Raw genomic sequence first — 24,046 nt, forward strand, 5'->3', positions numbered from 1 at the left:
GTGCAGTAAGAACCATACTCACCAGGATATCCACAATCCGGGCCATAAAAGACTCCATAGCAAATGCACGAGTAGGGGAGCCAAATTCCCCACTCAAACGTCCACCCCTCTATGCAGTATCCTCGGTATTGGCATGAGTTCGATGCACACGCAGGGACTGCAGATACAGGTATCACAATTATGCCATCGATCTGGTTATTCTTTGCATCTCATCACAGAACGGATTAGATTCTCTGTCGCAGCATCGGTTAAACTTGACTGTCAACCTCAATTAATACTGTTGGCCATTGTCAATCCACAGCAGGATGAAAGTCTCAACACCATTTAAGCCACGAGGGTTGTCTGACCATCCTTCGCCATCCTGGTCAGTGTTGCATGGTAAAAGGAGGGCCTAAGACCATATTTCACTTTTACATCAACGATGTTAGCCATGGTCTGGGGATCTAACTCAGGTCAATTGATTCATTGCACCACGCTCGCCCCCCACGCCCACCACTCACATTTACACGATTAAAATAGGACGAGTGTTCTACATTTGTCTCCAATCTAGATTTGAAGTTTTCGTGACTGCAGGGATCCATACTCACGTAGGTATAAAATAAAATAAATTAAATCACGACGTTTCGGGTGCTACACAAGCGCCCGTCATCAGGTGGAACAACCACAGCAAGAAACAATTGCTGAAGTGGGAAAAAGGGGCGGGCTGCTTGTAACAAGAGGCTATATAAGTAAGAGAGGGGGGAGGAGCCAGGGAGGAGAGATAGAGAGGGTGGGGGTGTGGGGTAGGGGGAGTGGAGAAATGCAAGCTCCAACACCGAGCACGACACAATGCTGGGGCTGGGAAGTGAGCGGGGCTGGGGAGTAGGAGGCTGAAAAAACTGGAGATGCGGATATGAAGGCAAACTATATGTCTCCAGTAAGAAAGGGGAATTTGGATATCTAATGAAGAGCTATATCAGAAAAATAACCGTCAAGTGGGTCATTAACGAGGTGTAATCTCTTGTTTGTGTAGAACAGGGGTGGGGAACGTCCGGCCCGAGGGCCGTATAAGGCCCGCAACATCATTTGGTCTGGCCCTGCCAAGACAACCGCAGGCGGGACTCGAAATTCAATAAATCTAGGAGCAAACCTGAAAAAGTAGTTGCGAGTAGCAACATCATCAATACCATCTAACATCACCAATACCAGCTATCATCATCAATACCAGCTAACATCATCACCTCACCAAAGAGAAGCAGTTCCAGCCATCACATTAGGGGCGAGTTAATTAAATGTTTGACCAAATATAACAGGCTCATTTTTAAGTTGATGATTTTGTATGGCCCGCGAATGATGTTATAAATATCCAAATGGCCCTTGGCAGAAAAAAGGTTCCCCACCCCTGGTGTAAAAGCAAGTCCTGTTCTACACAGCTCCTTATCCGAGTTGGCATCACTTTCAGTAATCTATTTGTACATATCGTGTTGCATGATCTCACCGAAAGTTGTCATGGACCCTGCTCCATATGATGGTGAATATATGTGAAGAGACACAAAAAAAATTCAGAACATCTTGTGAATGTGATTAAAGATATTAAACTTACTCCTGATGATATTCTGGTAAGTTTTGATGTGATTTCTCTATTCACTAAGGTTCCAGTGGACGAATCGCTTAAATTACTTGATACACTAGTAAAGAATACCGGTTTACAAAAAGATATTCCAAAACTTGCTGGCCATTGTTTAAATAACACTTACTTCTTATGGAGAGGGGATTTATTTAAACAAAAGGAAGGAGCAGCAATGGGTTCTCCTTTATCCCCTGCTATAGCAAATTTGTACATGGAAAACTTTGAAATAAGAGCACTTGCCTCGAGCACATTAAAACCATCCTTTTGGTTTAGGTATGTGGATAACACTTTGGTTGTCTGGCCACATGGTAAAGATACACTTAATGATTTTCTAAATCATCTCAATGCACAAAACCCGGCCATCCAGTTCACCATGGAAATGGAGGTGAATAACACACTCCCATTCCTAGATATTTTGCTTGGACATGGCCTAAACGGTAAAATAACACACAGCGTTTACAGAAAGCAAACGCACACTGATGCCTATCTGAATGCAGAATCACATCATCATCCAGCTCAGAAATCCTCTCTTATCAAGATGCTCGTACATCGGGCCAAAACAGTGTCAGATGGTGAGAGTCTAGTGAGAGAGATTAAACACGTTAAAGACGCACTACGACAGAATGGCTACAATAATGCTCAAATTAACAGAGCACTGAATGCCAAATCACGATCGCAAAGCAATACTACTGAAAGCGACCAGATTGTTAAAACAATAAAAAATCCATATATCTCAGGAGTAACTGACAAATTAGCCCGTGTTCTGCAAAAGCAAAACATTACAGTAAGATTTGGTACAGTACACAAAATTCAAAAACTAGTATCTTGCACTAAAGATGCATTACCTAAACTATCAACAGAAGGTGTATATCGGATTAATTGTTCATGTGGCAGCTGCTACATTGGGCAGACGGGATGTAACATCAGGGTAAGACTAAAAGAACATCAGAGAAATATTAAATTATCTCAAACACAACTGTTGGCAGTGGCAGAACATGCTTGTCAACAAGGACACTCAATTGATTTTGACAATGTTGCAGTGGTGTGTAAAACTAATTATTACTGGCAAAGACTAATTAGAGAATCCATTGAAATTGAGAGGAACAAGAATAACTTTAATCGCTCTGACAGCTACTGGCTTAGTGCGGCCTGGAAGCGTATTATTAAATAATACACATTACATTTAAAGAATTACTAATCTACAACTCATTACTAATCATAACCAATGACTGATTACTAATCGATTATATAATTACAATACCCCCCCCCTCCGCCTCTAATCACTGCACCTGATATGAGTTAAGTGATGACGTCACCCTGCTGCTCTATATAAAAACCGGGAGCAAGCGAGGGCTTTACCATTCTGGCGAATTGCCCGATGATGTTGGATGTATTTACCAGCGAAACGTCGTACTCAAACTGTAAATGTGGATTAACTCTTCAACACACCGGTGGGCTGAAGTAGTGAATTATTTGTCTTTTGTCAACGTGACACTTTTTTTGCTGATTGGCCGTGTCGGATGGTGGAGGGTTACGACACATTTATAAATAAACGCGATCTAACCCACAAACCTTTATTATGAATATGTGAAGAGAGACAAACATGTAAATATGATACTCTTTGGTTCTTTTGGTAAAGTCACGTAGGCAGATATATATGATGTCTGAACTCTATTACTAATAATGATTTATGCAGAACATATGTCCTAGAATATTACTCATCAGTGTAATGTGCAAATATTACCATGTTCGTGACCAAGGTCCCACAGTTGCAAAATACTAGGTTGAAACATCATTACTTTTAATATGTATTTTAAGAGTTGTGGAAATCTTTAAAAGTATGCCACATGCTCAATTAATTGGGGTCCACATCTTGTTGGACATAGAAGTTAGTCCTATCCAATACAGCGCCTCAGCTTACCCGCACCATTTTCAATACTCTGTGTTTACACAAGTGCCAATGCATGATCTTACCGGGAGTTGTTGTAACAGCTGCTCCGTATGATGGTGCATATGTGTAAAGAGACACAAATATGTTAATGTTATGTGATTATTAATTGATGGATGCTACTGCTCCGGCTGATTTATGCAGAAAACATTTCCTGGAACAAGTATCTTCAGTATGATACACATTCTATTGTTAGAGATCGAGCTCCCGCATTCGGCAACCTATCAGCTCAGATATCATCACTAGATGAACGTCCAATTTCTTGAATGGTGTGCAAATTCTCACCTCCCGAGAAAATGGTGGCTGTTGTAGGTAAAATAGATGCGTGAAATAAACTAAACCACAATGTGGTGCATTTTATTTGTATTCATAGCCAATCACTAGCCTCCAGTTCACACTTTTAATAGACATGACTGCAAAGGTCTCACAGAGTAACCTAGGAATTGATTATCTTGGTTCCACGTCTTGTTTTGTGTACAAGTTAGTAGTGTCCTACACAGCTCTTCAGCTGAGTGAGCACCACTTTCAGTTTGATGCATCAACACGAGTCGCATTGCAATATCTCATCTGGAGATGTTATAGCAACTGCTCCATATGACAATCAGGACATATAGAGAGACAAACAGGCATTCGAATTGGTGTTGGATGGTAAAATGGGGCCCTAAGAAGATTGAGATATCACTTCTCAGTGATATCCACTAATGGGAATCTAATCAGTTCTCTGGGTTCATAGCAGAGCCCTTAAGGCCACTGCACCAAGGCCTCACACCATATTTGATTTATGAACTTAATATCTTAAAGAAAACATCTTTAATACAGTTGTCTAAAGTCATGATTGTGATTGGAAGATACAATAGAAAGCTACGTAAGAGAAAAACATAGCATTGCCTGCTAAACTAGGTGCTATCTCCTGTTGGGGTAGAAGCTGGTGCTGTCCTATGCAGCTCCTCAGCTGAGTCAGCGTCACTTTCAATGTGTTTTATATTCGCGAGTTGCGTTGCAAGTTCTCACCGGGAGTTGTTGTAGCTTCTGCTCCGTACGACAATGAAGACATGTAAGGAGACAGGTCCAATTCAGATATCACTCCTCGACAATGTTAACCATGTACAGGGATCTAACTGACTTTGCTGGGCACATTGCACCAAAGCCTTGTCACCACTTGTGTCAAGTTCATATTTTTTATGAAGTCTTGTTTTCTAGAGTTGCCTATAGTAATAGATGTGCTTTAATAATGCAAAAACAAGCTTTATTAGAAGAAGAAAAAACCCAGCAAGTACCTTCTTAACTAAGTGCTGCCTTGTTGGTGTAGGATCTAGTCCTGTCGCGTAGTCACTTTAAGATGTTTTCTTGTTCATGTTTTTGTTTTTTGTTTGTTGCGGTTGCACCCGATGCAAGAGCCGAATGGCTCACAGGGCTATACAAAATACATTCAGCTGAAAACTGAAACTGTCCTAAACAGCTCCATAGCCGAGTCAGCATCGCTTTCAATAATCTGCATCTATACGAGATGTGTTGCAAGATCTCACCAGGAGTTGTGGTAGGAGCTGCTCCGTATGATGGTGAATATATGTAAAGAGATACAAACACGTTAATGTGGTGTGATTATTAATTGATTAACTCTGTTTCTCTTCATGACTAATGAAGAAAATGTCCTGGAATATTTCACTTCAGTATGATGGACATGTATTTGATTGTTAGGGATCGAGCTCCTGCCATTAAAACCTTTAAACTCATATACCATCAGTCTATAAACGTCTGTATGCTTGAATAGTGCAAAATTTATCTCACTTCCAGAGAAACTGGTGGCTATAGGTAAAGTATATGTGTGAAAGAAACTTAACCACGATGGGGTCCATTTTATTTGTTTTTATAGCCAATCACTAGCCACCAGTTCTCACTTTTAATTGACATTACTGAAAAGGTCTCACAGACTAACCTGTGAAGTGATTATCTTGGTTCCACGTCTTGGTTGGTGTTTAAGTTAGTAACTGTCCTACACAGCTCTTCAGCTTAGCCAGCATCACTTTCAATTTGCTGCATCTACATGAGTTGCATCGCAAGATCTTACCTGGAGTTGTCGTAGGAGCTGCCCAATATAACAAAGAGGACATGTAAATAGACAAACAGGCATTTTAATTGGTCAGTTTAACACGTAGGCTTTCGCGACCATCACCCCACACAGAAATCTACTCTTATCAAGACGCTCATTCATCGAGCTAAGAAAGTGTCAGGTGGTGACAGTCTGAGAAGTGAAATTCAACATGTTCAAGAAGCACTGCAAATGAACGGTTACAACGATGCACAAATCAACAGGGCATTTAATACCAAAACCAAATAAAATAACAAAAGCATTGAAACTGCCCAATTAATTAATACGATCAAAATACCGTACATTGCGGGAGTAACTGATAAACTAGCCAGATATTGGGTAAAACAAAACATCAGAGTCAGATTTGGCACGGTACATAAAATACAGAAATTAATATCGGGTACAAAAGATGTATTACCGAAGCTATCAGAAGGTGTGTACAGTATTAACTGCACGTGTTGTTAATGTTATGTTGGGCAAACAGAACGAATGATCAGCACGAGACTAAAAGAACATCAGAGAAACATAAAATCATCCCAAATACAACTGTCAGCAGTAGCAGAACACGCGCGCCAACAAGGACACTCAATTGATTTTGATGATGTTGAAGTTTTGTGCAAAACTAGCTACTACTGGCCAAGACTAATTAGATAATCTATCGAAATTGAAAGAATAAAAAAAAAACGTTAACCGTCCGGATAGCTACCGCCTTAGTGCTGCTTTGAAGCGAATCATCAAATAACATTATTTAAATGCATTCCGACAAAGGGCAGCCTACTTCAATAGCGATTACCGTTGGTAGGGCTATTATAATAAACACAATAGACAGGAAGTACAAGTTCATAATGCGAATGCATAATGTACGTTGCCTCAGTAATCCCCCACACATTGTGCAAGAGCGCAGAAGGGTGGTCGACACATCTATGCCTCTATATAAGGAACGAAATAGTTCAGACTTCTCCACAAATCTGGCTGTCGCCTGATGAAGCTAGAGCTAAGTACTGGCGAAACGTCGTACTCAGATTGTAAATTTTGTGGCATGGCTCTCCAACACACCGGTGTGCTGTACTAGTGACGAATTGGCATGTTCTATTCCGAAACAACCCTTACCAGTTGGCTGTGTCGGGTGGTGGTGGGTTTTAACGACACATATATTATATTTACGCCATCTAACCAAAACACCTCTATTATGGATTTTAATTGGTGTTGGATGGTAAAATCGGGTTCTAGGAACTATTGAGATATCACAGTGATGTTGGCTCCAGACGGGAATCTGACTCAGTTCTCTGGGTGCATAGCATAGCCCTTCAACCCACCAAGGCCTCACACCATATTTGATGTATGAACTTAATAGTACAATTGTATATATCTTTTCAAATGCTTTAATACAGTTGTCTGCAGCTATCATTTTGATTTCAAGATACAATGGAAAGCTATGTTAGATAGAAAAAAGAGCAAGGGCCTGCTTAACTCAGCTCTATCTCTTGTTGCTGTAGAAGCTAGTCCTGTCCCACACAGCTCCTTAGCCGAGTCAGCATCACTTTCAATAATCTGCATCTACACGCGATGTGTTGCAAGATCTCACCAGGAGTTGTCGTAGGAGCTGCTCCGTATGATGGTGAGAATATATGCAAAGACACACAAACACGTTAATGTGGTGTGATTATTAATTGATGAACTCTGTTTCTCTTAATGATTAATGAAGAATGTCCTGGAATATTTCACTTCAGTATGATGGACATGTATTTGATTGTTAGGGATCGAGCTCCTGCCATTAAAACCTTTAAACTCATATACCATCAGTCTATAAACGTCTGTATACTTGAATGGTGCACAATATATCTCACTTCCAGAGAAACTTGTGGCTATAGGTAAAGTAGATGTGTGAAATAAACTTAAACACAATGTGGTGCATTTAATTTGTATTCATAGCCATTCACTGCCTCCAGTTCTCACTTTTTATTGACATGACTGGAAAGGTCTCACAGAGTAACCTGTTAATTTATTATCTTGATTCCACGTCTTGTTTTGTGTACAAGTTAGTACTGTCCTACTCAGCACTTCAGCGTAGCCAGCATCACTTTCAATTTGCTGCATCTACAGGGGTTGCACCGCAAGATCTCACCTGGAGTTGTCGTAGAAGCTGCTCCGTATGACAAAGAGGACATGTAAAGAGACAAACAGGCATTTTAATTGGTGTTGGATGGTGAAATGGGGTCCTGGGAACTATTGAGATCACTCAGGGATGTTAGCTAAAACAGGAATCTTGACTCACTTCTCTAGGTGCATACCATAGCCTTTCAACCCACTCCACCAACGCCTCAAACCATATTTCATGTATGAACTTAATATATGTATATATTTTTTTTAAAAAGCTTTAATACAGTTGTCTGCAGCCATCATTTTGATTTTAAGATACAATGTAAAGCTACACAGCTCCTTAGCTGAGCCAGCATCACTTTCAATATTCTGTCTGTACACAAGTTGCGCTGCAGGATCTCACCGGGAGTTGTAGTGGGAGCTGCTCCATATGACGGTGAATACATGCAAATATAAACAAACACGTGAATATGGCTGTGATTAATAACGTCTAAAATCGATTACTCCTGCTAATTTATGCAGAATGTCCTAGAATATTAATACAGTGTTGGTGATGGTCCCACAGTTACAAACCCTCCATTGAAACATTATTTATTTCCCAATGTCTTTGGAGTCGGAAATGAACTTTCCACGGAGGTTGTTGGCTGTTGCAGCTAAAGAAGATGTGAGAAAATATCCATAGCTTAACCACAATGTTGAGAGTTCTCATTGTGAAATTACCAAACCGCACCTGCAGTTCTCAATAAAAATAGATGGGAATGTTGAGATATAATGGAATAACGTATTTATCGATTTAATTTCATAGGGGTGAGTTTCAGTTTTAAAACGCTTATGACAGTATTGTTCTTGCTGCAATTGTCTTTGCAGCAAGAATGTTACTTAATGCCGTGTGACAGTATTTTATTGAGAAAACAACATGACAAAAGTTATTAATGTCACTTCCATTTCTGGAATAATCCCCAAAATTGAAATTCCGCACTATCTCAAAAACGTATCTTAGCATGCTTTTCATATCCCTATACCCTTCCATGCCCATTCAACTTGAATCCAAATTTTGTTAAGGAAAGATGCTCGTCCCGTCCTATGCGTCTGCTCAGCCGAATCACAATAGTTTAAAACGTGCGACGTATACACGATTGTGGTGCGTTATCTCACGAGGAGTCGTGCTTGCTGCTCCGTATGATGGCGATTGCATGTAGAGAGACACAAACAGAATGATATGGCTTGTTTATTCATTCCTGAATAATAATGCTATTCATGATTCATACGGAATACATGTCCTAGAATATTTAACTTCAGTGTTATGTACAATAATTTATTGAAAGGGACAAACGTTTATGCCTCTACAAAAATAAAAGCTAAAATACCATTACTTTCCAAATGTCTGCTTTGTGGATCATAAATAAACTATATTACCACCAGTGCAAATGGGGAATGTTGCAGATAATGAAATGTGCAAGTATAACAAAATCATGATCACAAGCTCGTACATTTCCTTTTACGGGTAATTGTTAAGGTGTCATGGAATACCCAACTAAATATATTCTACGTCTGTTTAGTGTAGAGGCTAGGCATGTCCTCCAATGAATATTCCCAAGTTAGTGATCAAGTTCCTGCCTCTACACAACCACTGATTGACAAACACTGAGCGGCCATGCTTACTAGCAGTCTATGTACATGATTAACACAAATATTCGACGTAATAAATAAAACTATTTAAATAAGTATTGTTTGATGATCTGGATAGCAAGCAAAAATAATCGATTAATAATGCTAATTTAGAATAAAATCCCCGTATTGTGGCTGCACGTTATTTTACTGATCACGTTTCCTTCTTCACAAACCTTTATAAGATATAATAATAACTTCTCTTCCACTGCTGAGGAAAGGTTTTATTTATATTCATAGCCCTGCAAACATTGTTTAAATATATCCTACGATTTCATTATTAAATCCCACAAAGATAACCATGGTAATTGAACTTATCTGTGGTTCATATATACATGCAACAACATAGAGGCACATGCATCAATAAGTGCAGTAAGAACCATACTCACCAGGATATCCACAATCCGGGCCATAAAAGACTCCATAGCAAATGCACGAGTAGGGGAGCCAAATTCCCCAATCAAACGTCCATCCCTCTATGCAGTATCCTCGGTATTGGCATGGGTTCGATGCACACGCAGGGACTGCAGATACAGGTATCACAATTATGCCATCGATCTGGTTATTCTTTACATCTCATCACAGAACGGATTATATTCTCTGTCGCAGCATCGTTTCAACTTGACTGTCAACCTCAATTAATACTGTTGGCCATTGTCAATCCACAGCTGGATGAAAGTCTCTACACCATTTAAGCCACAAGGGTTGTCTGGGGATCTAACGCAGGTAAATGGGTTCATAGCACCATGATCGCCCCCCCCCCCCGCCCAAAACTCACTTTAATAGTACGAGTGTTCTACATTTGTCTCCAGTAAGAGAGGGGAATTTGGATGTCTAATGAAGAGCTATATGAGAAAAATAACCGTCAAGTGGGTCATTAACGAGGTGTAATCTCTTGTTGGTGTAGAACAGGGGTGTGGAACGTCCGACCCGAGGGCCGTATAAGGCCCGCAACATCATTTGGTCTGGCCCTGCCAAGGCAACCGTAGGCGGGACTCGAAATTCAATAAATCTAGGAGCAAACTTGAAAAAGTAGTTGCGAGTAGCAACATCATCAATACCAGCTAACATCACACGCCTCAGCAAAGAGAAGCAGTTACAGCCATCACATTTGGGGTGAGTTAATTAAATGTTTGACCAAATATAACAGGCTAATTTTTAAGTTGATGATTTTGTATGGCCCGCGAATGATGTTATAAATATCCAAATGGCCCTTGGCAGAAAAAATGTTCCCCACCCCTGGTGTAGAAGCAAGTCCTGTTCTACACAGCTCCTTATCCGAGTTGGCATCACTTTCAATAATCTGTTTGTACACATCGTGTTACATGATCTCAGCGAAAGTTGTCATGGAACCTGCTCCATATGATGGTGAATATATGTAAAGAGAGAAAAACATGTAAATATGGTACTCTTTGGTTCTTTCGGTAAAATCACGTACGTAGATATATAACTAATAATGATATATGCAGAACATATGTCCTAGAATATTAAACGTCAGTGTAATGTGCAAATATTACTTTCTTAGCGACCAAGGTCCCACAGTTGCAAAATATTCCGTTGAAACATCATTACTTTAAATGTGTATTTTAGAGTTGAGTGTAAATCTTTAAAAGAATGCCACATGCTCAATTCATTGGGGTCCACATCTTGTTTTGCATACAAGTTAGTCCCGTCCAATGAAGCTGCTATAACTATTGATGATTTATGCAGAATATTTGTCCTAAAATATTAAACGTCAGTGTATATGTGTTAATATTATCTTGTTAGTGACTAAGGTCCGACAGTTGCAAAATACTCCGTTGAAACATAATTACTTTTAATATGTATTTTTAGAGTTGAGTGGAAACATTTAAAAGTATGCCACATGCTCAATTAACATACAGGTTAGTCCTGTCCTATAAGCTCCTCAGATGAACCAGCAACATTTTCAATATTGTGTGTTTACACAAGCGTCATTGAATGATTTCACCGGGAGTTGTAAAAGCTGCTCCGAATGATGGTGCATATAGAGAAACACAAACACGTTAAAGTGGTGTGATTATTAATTGATGGATGCCACTGCTCCGAATGATATATGCAGAAAATATTTCCTGGAATATTTATCTGCAGTATGATATACATTCTATGTGTTAGGGATCGAGCTCCCGCATTTGGCAACCTATCAGCTCAGATATCATCACTAGATGAACGTCCAATTTCTTGAATGGCGTGAAAATTCTCACCTCCCAAGGAACTGGTGGCTGTTGTAGGTAAAGAAGATACGTGAAATAAACTAAACCACAGTGTGGTGCATTTTATTTGTATTAATAGCCAATCACTAGCCACCAGTTCTCACTTTTAATAGACATGACTGCAAAGGTCTCACAGAGAAACCTAGGAATTGATTATCTTTGTTCCACGTCTTGTTTTGTGTACAAGTTAGTAGTGTCCTACACAGCTCTTCAGCTTAGCGAGCACCACTTTCAGTTTGATGCATCAACACAAGTCACCTTGCTAAATCTCATCTGGAGTTGTCATAACAACTGCTCCGTATGACAATCTGGTCATGTAGAGAGACAAACAGGCATTCTAATAGATGTTGGATGGTAAAATGGGGCCCTAAGAAGATTGAGATATCACTTTTCTGTGATATCCACAAGTAGGAATCTAGTCAGTTATCTGGCTTCAAAGCAGAGCCCATAAAGCCACTGCAACAATGCCTCACACCATATATGATTTATGAACTTAATATCTTTAATACAGTTGTCTACAGCCATGATTGTGATTGGAAGATACAATGAAAAGCTAAGAATGAGAAAAACATAGCAACTAGTTTAGCAGGCACGTGCTATCTCCTGTCGGTGTAGAAGCTGGTGCAGTCCTATGTAGCTCCTCAGCTGAGTCAGAGTCACTTTCAATGTGTTTTATCTGCGCGAGTTGCATTGCAAGATCTTACCTGGAGTTGTTGTAGCTGCTGCTCCGTACGACAATGAAGACATGTAAGGAGACAGGTAGGAATGTGACGGTGAAATAGGAACACAGGTCCAATTCAGATATCACTCCTCGACAATGTTAACCATGTACAGTGATCTAACTCATTTTGCTGGGCACATTGCACCAAAACCTAAGTCTTGTTTTCTAGAGATGCCTATAGTAATAGACGTGCATGGAAGATGCAAAAAGAAGTTTTAAAGAAAAAGAACCAGCAAGTGCCTTCTTAACAAAGTGCTGTCTTGTTGGTGTAGGTTCTAGTCCTGTCCTATACAGCTCAATAGCCGAGTCAGCATCACTTTCAATATTCTGTATCTACACGCGATGTGTTGCAAGATCTCACCAGGAGTTGTCGTAGGAGCTGCTCCGTATGATGGTGAATATATGTAAAGAAACACAAACACGTTAATGTGGTGTGATTATTAATTATGGAATATTTCACTTCAGTATGATGGACATATGTTTGATTGTTCTTTGCATCGTAACATCTTACCTGGAGTTGTCGTAGGGGCTGTCCAATATAACAAAGAGGACATGTTAATAGACAAAAAGGCATTTCAATTGGTCAGTTAAACACGTAGGCTTTCGCGAACATCACGCCGCACAGAAATCTACTCTTATCAAGACGCTCATTCATCGATCTAAGAAAGTGCCAGGTGGTGACAGTCTGAGAAGTGAAATTCAACATGTTAAAGAAGCGCTGCAAATGAACGGTTACAATGATGCACAAATGAACAGGGCATTTAATACTAAAACTAAATAAATAACAAGAGCATTGAAACTGCCCAATTAATGAAAACGATCAAAATACCGTACATTGCGGGAGTAACTGATAAACTCGCCAGATGTTGGGAAAAACAAAACATCCGAGTCAGATTTGGCATGGTACATAAAATACAGAAATTAATATCTGGTACAAAAGATGTATTACCGAAACTATCAACAGATGGTGTGTACAGGATTAACTGCAGGTGTTGTAAATGTTATGTTGGGCAAACAGGACGAATGATCAGCACGAGAGTGAAAGAACATGAGAGAAACATTGAATTCTCCAAAATACAACTGTCAGCAGTAGCAGAACACGCGCGCCAACAAGGACACTCAATTGATTTTGATAATATATATCTTGGTTCTTTCGGTAAAGTCACGTTGAAGGAAAACAATAAAATAATAAATTATATATAAAACAATAAAATTATCACGACGTTTCGACTGTAACACAAAAAGTTATCATCAGGTGTGAAAACCAACGGCAAGAAACATTTGAAAGAAGTGGCGGTTTCTATTTATTTATTTACTTTTAAAAGTTAGCACCACGGACAGCGATTTGGCAGTTTGTTTATAAGGACGAGTCCATCTATATTCGGAAAAGAGGAGGGGGGAGACGAAGAATGAATGTATGCTGTCTGAAAGCCACCGTAAGCGTGAACAATCAATTTAGACCCGAAATGGTTTATCAAATCCTTCCAATGATTACTAAGCCAGAATCCATCTTCTCGCTTGAAATTGTCTCTGTGTTTGTATATGTGGATAGCCTCATGAACGAATCTCTTATGGTAGCCCGATGGCTTGCAAAGAACCTCTGTCTTGGAGAAGTCAATGTCATGTGAGCCTACTGAATTATAACAGTGATCTGTCACGGCCGAGGTGTTGGTCCTACCGTGTTCAAGGTCTGCTTTGTGTTTACGAATGCGGTCCGAGACATGTCGTTTGGTTTCTCCAATGTAACTACTACCACAGAGGCAACTTAGCTTGTAGACACCAGCGTAATGTATGTCCGGAATCACATCTTTTACAGACGGAAACAGATCACGGATTTTATGTAACGTGTTGAAACGGACCTGGATCTTGTGTTTATTCAAGATTTTGGAGATCTTTTTTGTGATCCCCGCAATGTAGGGTAAAGTGATGGTTTTGAAAAGCTCCTCAAGAGGGTCCTTCTTCATGATTTGAGTGATAGCTTTGCGGATTGTATAGTCGGAGTAACCATTAGCCTTAAGAGCTTGGTGTACGTGCTTGAGTTCACTTCCTATGTGTTCGTGGTCGGATATGCATTGGGCTCTATGGTAAAGAGTCTTGTTGAGATCATTCTTCTGTGATGGATGGTGGTGGGAATCCGGTTTCAGATAAGCATCCGTATGGGTAGCTTTCCTGTAGACAGAGTGGCTCATTGAACCATCAGGTCTCTTTTTTATTAGGACATCCAAAAAAGGTAGCTTGCCATCTTTTTCGACTTCCATGGTAAATCTGATGGCTGGGTGTATGGAATTGATGTGGTGGAAGAATTGGTCTAGAGCAGGCCAGCCATGTGGCCAGATGACAAAAGTGTCATCCACATACCTCTTCCATAAGGTTGGGCGCACAATGGCAGTCTGGATGGCGTCAGTCTCAAATTTCTACATGAAAATGTTGGCTATATCCGGAGATAGGGGGGAGCCCATTGGGGTGCCCTCAGTTTGTTTGTAGAAAGTTACATTCCAAGTGAAGTATGTATTGGGTAAGCAGTGTCTCACCAGGGGGAGTACCTCAGTGTTTAGTCCTTGATGGACCAAGTCTTCAATGATTGTGATGGTGTCAGGTACAGGAACTTTGGTGAATAAGGAAACTACATCAAAACTGACTAGCAGGTCGTCTGGGGACAGGGAAATACCCTTGATTGTCGATACCAGGTGAGTAGAATTTTGTACCGCATAGGTGGTTTTTCCAGTGAAAGGCCGCAGGATTTCAGACAAAAAACGAGCCAGTTTGTAGGTGGGGGAGTTGATAGTAGAGACGAAGGGACGAAGGGGTGTATCTGCTTTATGTATTTTTGGTAAGCCGTATAATCTTGGTGGCCTGGCAGCAGAAAGTTTAAACGGAAACTGTTTAGTTTGATCAATTAATGCGGTTGAATCAGAAATTATTTTGTTGTTTGTGTGAATTGGCTGTTGGTGGGATATCTTTTTATTTTTGTATAGCTGCCATCGTCGAGTAATTCTTTAATTTTGTTGTTATATTCTATTTTATCCATGATGACAGTGGCATTGCCCTTGTCGGCTGAGAGGATTACAATGTCATCCCTCTTTTTTAATTTATATAATTCAAAACGCTCATCTTTGCTGAGGTTGCTAGCTGGCATCTTAGCGTTTTTGAGGGTTGCAGCTATTTCAGATCTTGCTACGTCTGCAGCGATGTGACCCAGGCCCTTGAGAGCAACGTCTACTTGGGCAATGATATCATTAACTGGTATGTGTTTAGGTGTGACTGCAAAGTTTAGACCTTTAGCTAAAACGGATTTCAACCATCGGAAATAGAACTGTTACTGCGATTAATTACGACTTTGTTAACGTCTAGCTTTTTGGTGTGGGTCCAGTCTTTTGTTGGAGAGGAGGTTAAATTTGGAAATCAGGTTGCAGTGAACTCAAGCACGTACACCGAGCTCTTAAGGCTAATGGTTACTCCGACTATACAATCAGCAAAGCTATCACTCAAACCATGAAGAAGGACCCTCTTGAGGAGCCTTTCAAAACCATCGCTTTACCCTACATTGCGGGGATCACAAAAATATCTCCAAAATCTTGAATAAACACAAGATCCAGGTCCATTTCAACACATTACATAAAATCAGTGATCTGGTTCCGTCTGTAAAAGATGTGATTCCGGACATACAGTACCCTGGTGTCCACAAACTAGGTTGCCTCTGTGGTAGTAGTTACATTGGAGAAACCAAACGACATGTCTCGGACCGCATTCGTGAACACAAAGCAGACCTTAAACACGGTAGGACCAACACCTCGGCCGTGGCTGATCTGTTTTAATTCAGTAGGCTCACATGACATTGACTTCTCCAAGACAGAGGTTCTTTGCAAGCCATCTGGCTACCATGAGAGATTCGTTCATGAGGCTATCCACATATACAACCACAGAGACAATTTCAAGCGAGAAGATGGATTCTGGCTTAGCAATCATTGGAAGGATTTGATAAACCATTTCGGGTCTTAATTGATTGTTCACGCTTATGGTGGCTTTCAGACAGCATACATAAATTTTTCGTCTCCCACCTCATCTTTTCCGAACATAGATGGACTCGTCCATCTGAATAACTGCCAAATCGCTCTCCGTGGTGCCAACGTTAAAAAACGCCACTTTTTAAATTTTTCTTGCTGTGGTTTTTGCATCTGATGATTATTGCTTATGTTTCAGTCGAAAGGTCGTGAGAATTTTATTGTTTTATATTTTTATTATTTGATTTGTTTCCCTTCTACGTGACTTTACCGAAAGAACCAAGAATATGTATTAGATTGTTAGGGATCGAGCTCCTGCCTTTGCACCTTTAAACTCATGTACCATCAGTCTATAAACGTCTGTATTCTTGAATAGTGCAAAATTTATCTCACTTCCAGAGAAACTGGTGGCTATAGGTAAAGTATATGTGTGAAAGAAACTTAACCACAATGGGGTCCATTTTATTTGTTTTTATAGCCAATCACTAGCCACCAGTTCTCACTTTTAATTGACATGACTGAAAAGGTCTCACAGACTAACCTGTGAAGTGATTATCTTGGTTCCACGTCTTGGTTGGTGTTTAAGTTAGTAACTGTCCTACACAGCTCTTCAGCTTAGCCAGCATCACTTTCAATTTGCTGCATCTACATGAGTTGCATCGCAAGATCTTACCTGGAGTTGTCGTAGGAGCTGCCCAATATAACAAAGAGGACATGTAAATAGACAAACATGCATTTTAATTGGTCAGTTTAACACGTAGGCTTTCGCGACCATCACCCCACACAGAAATCTACTCTTATCAAGACGCTCATTCATCGAGCTAAGAAAGTGTCAGGTGGTGACAGTCTGAGAAGTGAAATTCAACATGTTCAAGAAGCACTGCAAATGAACGGTTACAACGATGCACAAATCAACAGGGCATTTAATACCAAAACCAAATAAAATAACAAAAGCATTGAAACTGCCCAATTAATTAATACGATCAAAATACCGTACATTGCGGGAGTAACTGATAAACTAGCCAGATATTGGGTAAAACAAAACATCAGAGTCAGATTTGGCACGGTACATAAAATACAGAAATTAATATCGGGTACAAAAGATGTATTACCGAAGCTATCAGAAGGTGTGTACAGTATTAACTGCACGTGTTGTTAATGTTATGTTGAGCAAACAGAACGAATGATCAGCACGAGACTAAAAGAACATCAGAGAAACATAAAATCATCCCAAATACAACTGTCAGCAGTAGCAGAACACGCGCGCCAACAAGGACACTCAATTGATTTTGATGATGTTGAAGTTTTGTGCAAAACTAGCTACTACTGGCCAAGACTAATTAGATAATCTATCGAAATTGAAAGAATAAAAAAAAACGTTAACCGTCCGGATAGCTACCGCCTTAGTGCTGCTTTGAAGCGAATAATCAAATAACATTATTTAAATGCATTCCGAAAAAGGGCAGCATACTTCAATAGCGATTATCGTTGGTAGGGCTATTATAATAAACACAATAGACAGGAAGGACAAGTTCAAAGTGCTCGCATAATGCGCATGCATAATGTACGTTGCCTCAGTAATCCCCCACACATTGTGCAAGAGCGCAGAAGGGTGGTCGACACATCTACGCCTCTATATAAGGAACGAAACAGTTAAGACTTCACCACAAATCTGGCTGTCGCCTGATGAAGCTAGAGGTAAGTACTGGCGAAACGTCGTACTCAAATTGTAAATTTTGTGGCATGGCTCTCCAACACACCGGTGTGCTGTACTAGTGACGAATTGGCATGTTCTATTCCGAAACAACCCTTACCAGTTGGCTGTGTCGGGTGGTGGTGGGTTTTAACGACACATATATTATATTTACGCCATCTAACCAAAACACCTCTATTATGGATTTTAATTGGTGTTGGATGGTAAAATCGGGTTCTAGGAACTATTGAGATATCACAGTGATGTTGGCTCCAGACGGGAATCTGACTCAGTTCTCTGGGTGCATAGCATAGCCCTTCAACCCACCAAGGCCTCACACCATATTTGATGTATGAACTTAATAGTACAATTGTATATATCTTTTCAAATGCTTTAATACAGTTGTCTGCAGCTATCATTTTGATTTCAAGATACAATGGAAAGCTATGTTAGATAGAAAAAAGAGCAAGGGCCTGCTTAACTCAGCGCTATCTCTTGTTGCTGTAGAAGCTAGTCCTGTCCCACACAGCTCCTTAGCCGAGTCAGCATCACTTTCAATAATCTGCATCTACACGCGATGTGTTGCAAGATCTCACCAGGAGTTGTCGTAGGAGCTGCTCCGTATGATGGTGAGAATATATGCAAAGATACACAAACACGTTAATGTGGTGTGATTATTAATTGATGAACTCTGTTTCTCTTAATGATTAATGAAGAATGTCCTGGAATATTTCACTTCAGTATGATGGACATGTATTTGATTGTTAGGGATCGAGCTCCTGCCATTAAAACCTTTAAACTCATATACCATCAGTCTATAAACGTCTGTATGCTTGAATGGTGCACAATATATCTCACTTCCAGAGAAACTTGTGGCTATAGGTAAAGTAGATGTGTGAAACAAACTAAACCACAATGGGGTCCATTTTATTTGTATTAATAGCCAATTGCTCAGTTTAACACGTAGGCTTTCGCGACCAATATTATTCATAATAAAGGTTTTTGGGTTAGATCGCGTTATTTATAAATGTGTCGTAACCCTCCACCACCAGACACGGCCAATCAGCAAAAAAAAAGTGTCACGTTGACAAAAGACAAATAATCTTAGTTCTTTCGGTAAAGTCACGTTGAAGGGAAACAATAAAATAATAAAAAATATATAAAACAATAAAAATTCTCACGACGTTTCGACCATAACACAAACGGTCGTCTACATGGAAAACTTTGAAATAAGAGCACTTGCCTCGAGCACATTAAAACCATCCTTTTGGTTTAGATATGTGGATGACACTTTGGTTGTCTGGCCACATGGTAAAGATACACTTAATGATTTTCTAAATCATCTCAATGCACAAAACCCGGCCATCCAGTTCACCATGGAAATGGAGATGAATAACACACTCCCATTCCTAGATATTTTGCTTGGACATGGCCTAAACGGTAAAATAACACAGCGTTTACAGAAAGCAAACGCACATTGATGCCTATCTGAATGCAGAATCACATCATCATCCAGCTCAGAAATCCTCTTTTATCAAGACGCTCATACATCGGGCTAAAACAGTGTCAGATGGTGAGAGTCTAGTGAGAGAGATTAAACACGTTAAAGACGCACTATGACAGAATGGCTACAATAATGCTCAAATTAACAGAGCACTGAATGCCAAATCACGATCGCAAAGCAATACTTCTGAAAGCGACCAGATTGTTAAAACAATAAAAATTCCATGTATCTCAGGAGTAACTGACAAATTAGCCCGTGTTTTGCAAAAGCAAAACATTACAGTAAGATTTGGTACAGTACACAAAATTCAAAAACTAGTATCTTGCACTAAAGACGCATTACCTAAATTATCAACAGAAGGTGTATATCGGATTAATTGTTTATGTGGCAGATGCTATATTGGACAGACAGGACGTAACATCAGCGTAAGACTAAAAGAACATCAGAGAAATATTAAATTATCTCAAAAACACAACAGTCGGCAGTGGCAGCACATGCTTGTCAACAAGGACACTCAATTGATTTTGACAATGTTGCAGTGTTGTGTAAAACTAATTATTACTGGCAAAGACTAATTAGAGAATCCATTGAAATTGAGAGGAATAAGAATAACTTGAATTGCTCTGACAGCTACAGGCTTAGTGCGGCCTGGAAGCGTATTATTAAATAATACACGTTACATTTTGATTTAAAGCTTTCGTGACTGCAGTGATTCATGTTCTTGGCTCTTTCGGTGGAGTCGCGTTGGGGGGGAAGCAATAAAATAATAGAATATCTATGTTTGTTGTTTTGTTGTTTCCCTTCGGCGTGGCTTTGCCGAGGAAGCTAAGAATATGAATGCACATTACAATTCCTTATAGGGGAAACACATACTAATTAACGGATTACTAACATAGCATATAATCACTAACACACATTACAACTAATTACTAATCTACAACTCATTACTAATCATAACCAATGACTGATTACTAATCGATTATATAATTACAATACCCCCTCCCCCCCGCCTCTAATCACTGCACCTGATATGAGTTCAATGATGACGTCACCCTGCTGCTCTATATAAAACCGGGAGCAAGCGAGGGCTTTACCATTTTGGCGAATTGCCCGATGATGCTGGATGTATTTACCAGCGAAACGTCGTACTCAAACTGTAAATGTTGTGGATTCACTCTTCAACACACCGGTGGGCTAAAGTAGTGAATTATTTGTCTTTTGTCAACGTGACACTTTTTTTTCTGATTGACCATGTCGGGTGGTGGAGGGTTACGAGCCAATTACTGCCTCCAGTTCTCACTTTTACCAAACATGGCTGGTAAAGTCTCATAGAATAATTGATGAATTGATTTATTTACATCCCCATTAATATTGCTTTCACAGCTTGATAAGTGTAGAAGTTAGTGCTGTTAAGCTTAGCCAGCATCACTTTCATTTTGCTACATCTGCAGGAGTTGGTGTGCAAGATCTCAGCGAGATCTAACTTAGTTCTCTGGGTTCATAGCATAGCCCTACAAGCAAATAAACCGAAGCCTCACACCATATTTGACGTATGAACTTAATATTACAAATGTATAATAAAAAATATGCTTTAATACAGTTGCCTCCAGTTATAATTTTGATATGAACATACAAAATAAAGCTACTTAAGATATAAAACATGGTAAGTGCTGCGTAACTCTGTGCGACCTCTTTCTGGTGTTGAAGCTAGGCCTGTCCTATACAGCTCCTGACCCCGGCCAGCGTCACATTCAATATTCTTTATCTACACGAGTTGCGTTGCAAGCTCTCACCAGGAGTTGTTGTAGCAGCTGCTCTCCACGACAATGCAGACATGTAATGAGACAAATAGGCATTTTTTGGTGAAATTGGAACATATGACCAATGCAGATATCACTACTTGGTGATGTTAACCATGGACGGGGATCTAACTAGCTTCGCTGGATATATCGCACCAAATCCCCATACCGTATTTCACAAATTATCGCACAACCCGAGGTACTCTGGATGTCGAAGGTAATGATGATAAGTGAAATAATCTGAACCACAAGGTGATCCGTTTTACTTTTCATAAATAGCCAATCACTAGCCTCCAATTCATACTTTTAATTGACATGATTGACAAGGTCTGATAAAGTAAGCTATTAATATATTATCTTGGTTCCACGTCTTGTTTAGTGTACAAGTTAGTACTGTCCGACACAGCTCTTCAGCTTAGGCAGCACCACTTTCAATGTGATATATCTATACAACTTGCATTGCAAGATCTCACCTGTAGTTGCTATAGCAACTGCTCCTTATGACAATCAGGTCATGTAGAGAGACAAACAGGAATTCTAATTGGAGTTAAATGATGACGTCACCCTGCTGCTCTATTTAAGACCGGGAGCAAGTGAAGGCTTTACCATTCTGGCGAATTGCCCGATGATGCTGGATGTAATTGCCAGCGAAACGTCGTACTCAAATTTTTAATGATGTCGATTCACTCTTTAACACACCGGTGGGCTAAAGTAGTGAACTATTTGTCCTTTGTAAACGTGATAAATTTTTTACTGTTTGGCCGTGTCGGGTGGTGGAGGGTTACGACACATTTATAAATAACGCGATCTAATCCAAAAACCTTTATTATTAATTCTAATTGGTGTTGGATGGTAAAATGGGGCACTAAGAATATTGAGATATCCACAAGTGGGAATCTAATCAGTTCTCTGAGTTCATAGCAGAGCCCTTAAGGCCACTGCACCAAGGCCTCACATCATATTTGATTTATGAATTTCGATTTAAAGCTTTCGTGACTGCAATGATTCAACTTCTTTGGTTCTTTCGGTAAAGTCACGTAGAATGAGAAAAAAATAATAAATTGATAAAATAAAATAACACAATATTATTGTGTTATAACACAATATTATTGTGTTATTTTATTTATTTATAAAATAAAATAACACAATATTTTATTTATTTATAAAATAAAATAACACAAATAACACAATATTATTGTGTTATTTTATTTTATCAATTTATTATTTTATTCTCATTCTACGTGACTTTACTGAAAGAACCAAAGAAGTTGATTTATGAACTTCATATCTTCAAGAAAAAAATCTGTAACATTGTCTACAACGATTATTGTGATAGGAAGATACAATGGAAAGCTAAGTAAGAGAAAAAACACAGCCAGTGCCTGCTAAACTAGGTGCTGTCTCCTGTTGTTGTAGAAGCTGGTGTTGTTCTATGCAGTTCCTCAGCTGAGTCAGCGTCACTTTCAATGTGTTTTATCTGCGCGAGTTGCGTTGCAAGATCTTACCTATAGTTGTCGTAGGAGCTGCTCCGTATGACAACGAGGACATGTAAAGAGAATAACAGGCATTGTAATTGGTGTTGGATGGTAAAATGGAGTCCTAGGAACTATTGAGATATCACTCAGTGATGTTGGCTCCAAACGGGAATCTGTCTCAGTTCCCTGGGTGCATAGCATAGCCCTTCAACACACTACACCAAGGCGTCACACCATATTTGATGTATTATCTAAATATTACGAATGCTTATTTTTTTAAACGCTTTAAAACATTTGTCTGCAGCAATAATTTTGATTTCAAGATACAATGGAACGCTATGTAGGCTAGAAAAAAGAGCAAGTGCCTGCTTAACTCAGTGCTATCTCTCGTTGGTGTAGAAGCTAGTCCTGTCCTACACAGCTCCTTAGCCGAGTCAGCATCACTTTCAATAATCTGCATCTACACGCGATGTGTTGCAAGATCTCACCAGGAGTTGTCGTAGGAGCTGCTCCGTATGATGGTGAGAATATATGCAAAGATACACAAACACGTTAATGTGGTGTGATTATTAATTGATGAACTCTATTTCTCTCCATGATTAATGAAGAATGTCCTGGAATATTTCACTTCAGTATGATGGACGTCGTGAGAATATTATTGTATTATTTAATTTCATCAATTTATTATTTTATTCTCATTCTACGTGACTTTACCGAAAGAACCAAAGAAGTTGATTTATGAACTTCATATCTTCAAGAAAAAAATCTGTAACATTGTCTACAACGATTATTGTGATTGGAAGATACAATGGAAAGCTAAGTAAGAGAAAAAACACAGCCAGTGCCTGCTAAACTAGGTGCTGTCTCCTGTTGTTGTAGAAGCTGGTGCTGTTCTATGCAGTTCCTCAGCTGAGTCAGCGTCACTTTCAATGTGTTTTATCTGCGCGAGTTGCGTTGCAAGATCTTACCTATAGTTGTCGTAGGAGCTGCTCCGTATGACAACGAGGACATGTAAAGAGAATAACAGGCATTGTAATTGGTGTTGGATGGTAAAATGGAGTCCTAGGAACTATTGAGATATCACTCAGTGATGTTGGCTCCAAACGGGAATCTGTCTCAGTTCCCTGGGTGCATAGCATAGCCCTTCAACACACTACACCAAGGCGTCACACCATATTTGATGTATTATCTAAATATTACGAATGCTT

At 39.6% G+C, this 24,046-nt stretch overlaps 1 protein-coding gene across 6 annotated transcripts in view; it reads right to left on the reverse strand.

Annotated features, from left to right (window-relative positions):
• Nucleotides 1-23,134, reverse strand: part of LOC116944551 (uncharacterized) — a 45,155-nt gene extending 22,021 nt beyond the window's left edge. The window contains exons 1-19 of one of the 6 annotated variants that reach the window (XM_076068360.1): nucleotides 22,869-23,134; nucleotides 21,358-21,375; nucleotides 18,657-18,674; nucleotides 17,041-17,058; nucleotides 12,878-12,895; nucleotides 12,728-12,745; nucleotides 12,350-12,367; nucleotides 11,384-11,398; nucleotides 9,804-9,938; nucleotides 8,902-8,916; nucleotides 8,150-8,167; nucleotides 7,772-7,789; nucleotides 7,232-7,249; nucleotides 5,626-5,643; nucleotides 5,084-5,101; nucleotides 4,569-4,586; nucleotides 3,584-3,601; nucleotides 1,478-1,495; nucleotides 23-157 (exon numbers count right to left, since the gene is read on the reverse strand). In XM_076068360.1, coding sequence (XP_075924475.1) covers nucleotides 23-157; nucleotides 1,478-1,495; nucleotides 3,584-3,601; nucleotides 4,569-4,586; nucleotides 5,084-5,101; nucleotides 5,626-5,643; nucleotides 7,232-7,249; nucleotides 7,772-7,789; nucleotides 8,150-8,167; nucleotides 8,902-8,916; nucleotides 9,804-9,938; nucleotides 11,384-11,398; nucleotides 12,350-12,367; nucleotides 12,728-12,745; nucleotides 12,878-12,895; nucleotides 17,041-17,058; nucleotides 18,657-18,674; nucleotides 21,358-21,375; nucleotides 22,869-22,911 — 595 coding nt within the window. In that variant the 5' untranslated portion in view covers nucleotides 22,912-23,134. The remainder of the gene's footprint in view (nucleotides 1-22; nucleotides 158-1,477; nucleotides 1,496-3,583; nucleotides 3,602-4,568; nucleotides 4,587-5,083; nucleotides 5,102-5,625; nucleotides 5,644-7,231; nucleotides 7,250-7,771; nucleotides 7,790-8,149; nucleotides 8,168-8,901; nucleotides 8,917-9,803; nucleotides 9,939-11,383; nucleotides 11,399-12,349; nucleotides 12,368-12,727; nucleotides 12,746-12,877; nucleotides 12,896-17,040; nucleotides 17,059-18,656; nucleotides 18,675-21,357; nucleotides 21,376-22,868) is intronic. The other 5 variants (XM_076068363.1, XM_076068362.1, XM_076068361.1 and 2 more) reach the window with 5 other exon arrangements.
• Nucleotides 23,135-24,046: the final 912 nt, after the last annotated feature.

This window comes from Petromyzon marinus, chromosome 21 (assembly GCF_048934315.1).
Source record: "Petromyzon marinus isolate PM22_M1 ecotype Great Lakes invasive population chromosome 21, UKy_Petmar_22M1.pri1.0, whole genome shotgun sequence".
NCBI classification, from domain to species: domain Eukaryota; kingdom Metazoa; phylum Chordata; class Hyperoartia; order Petromyzontiformes; family Petromyzontidae; genus Petromyzon; species Petromyzon marinus.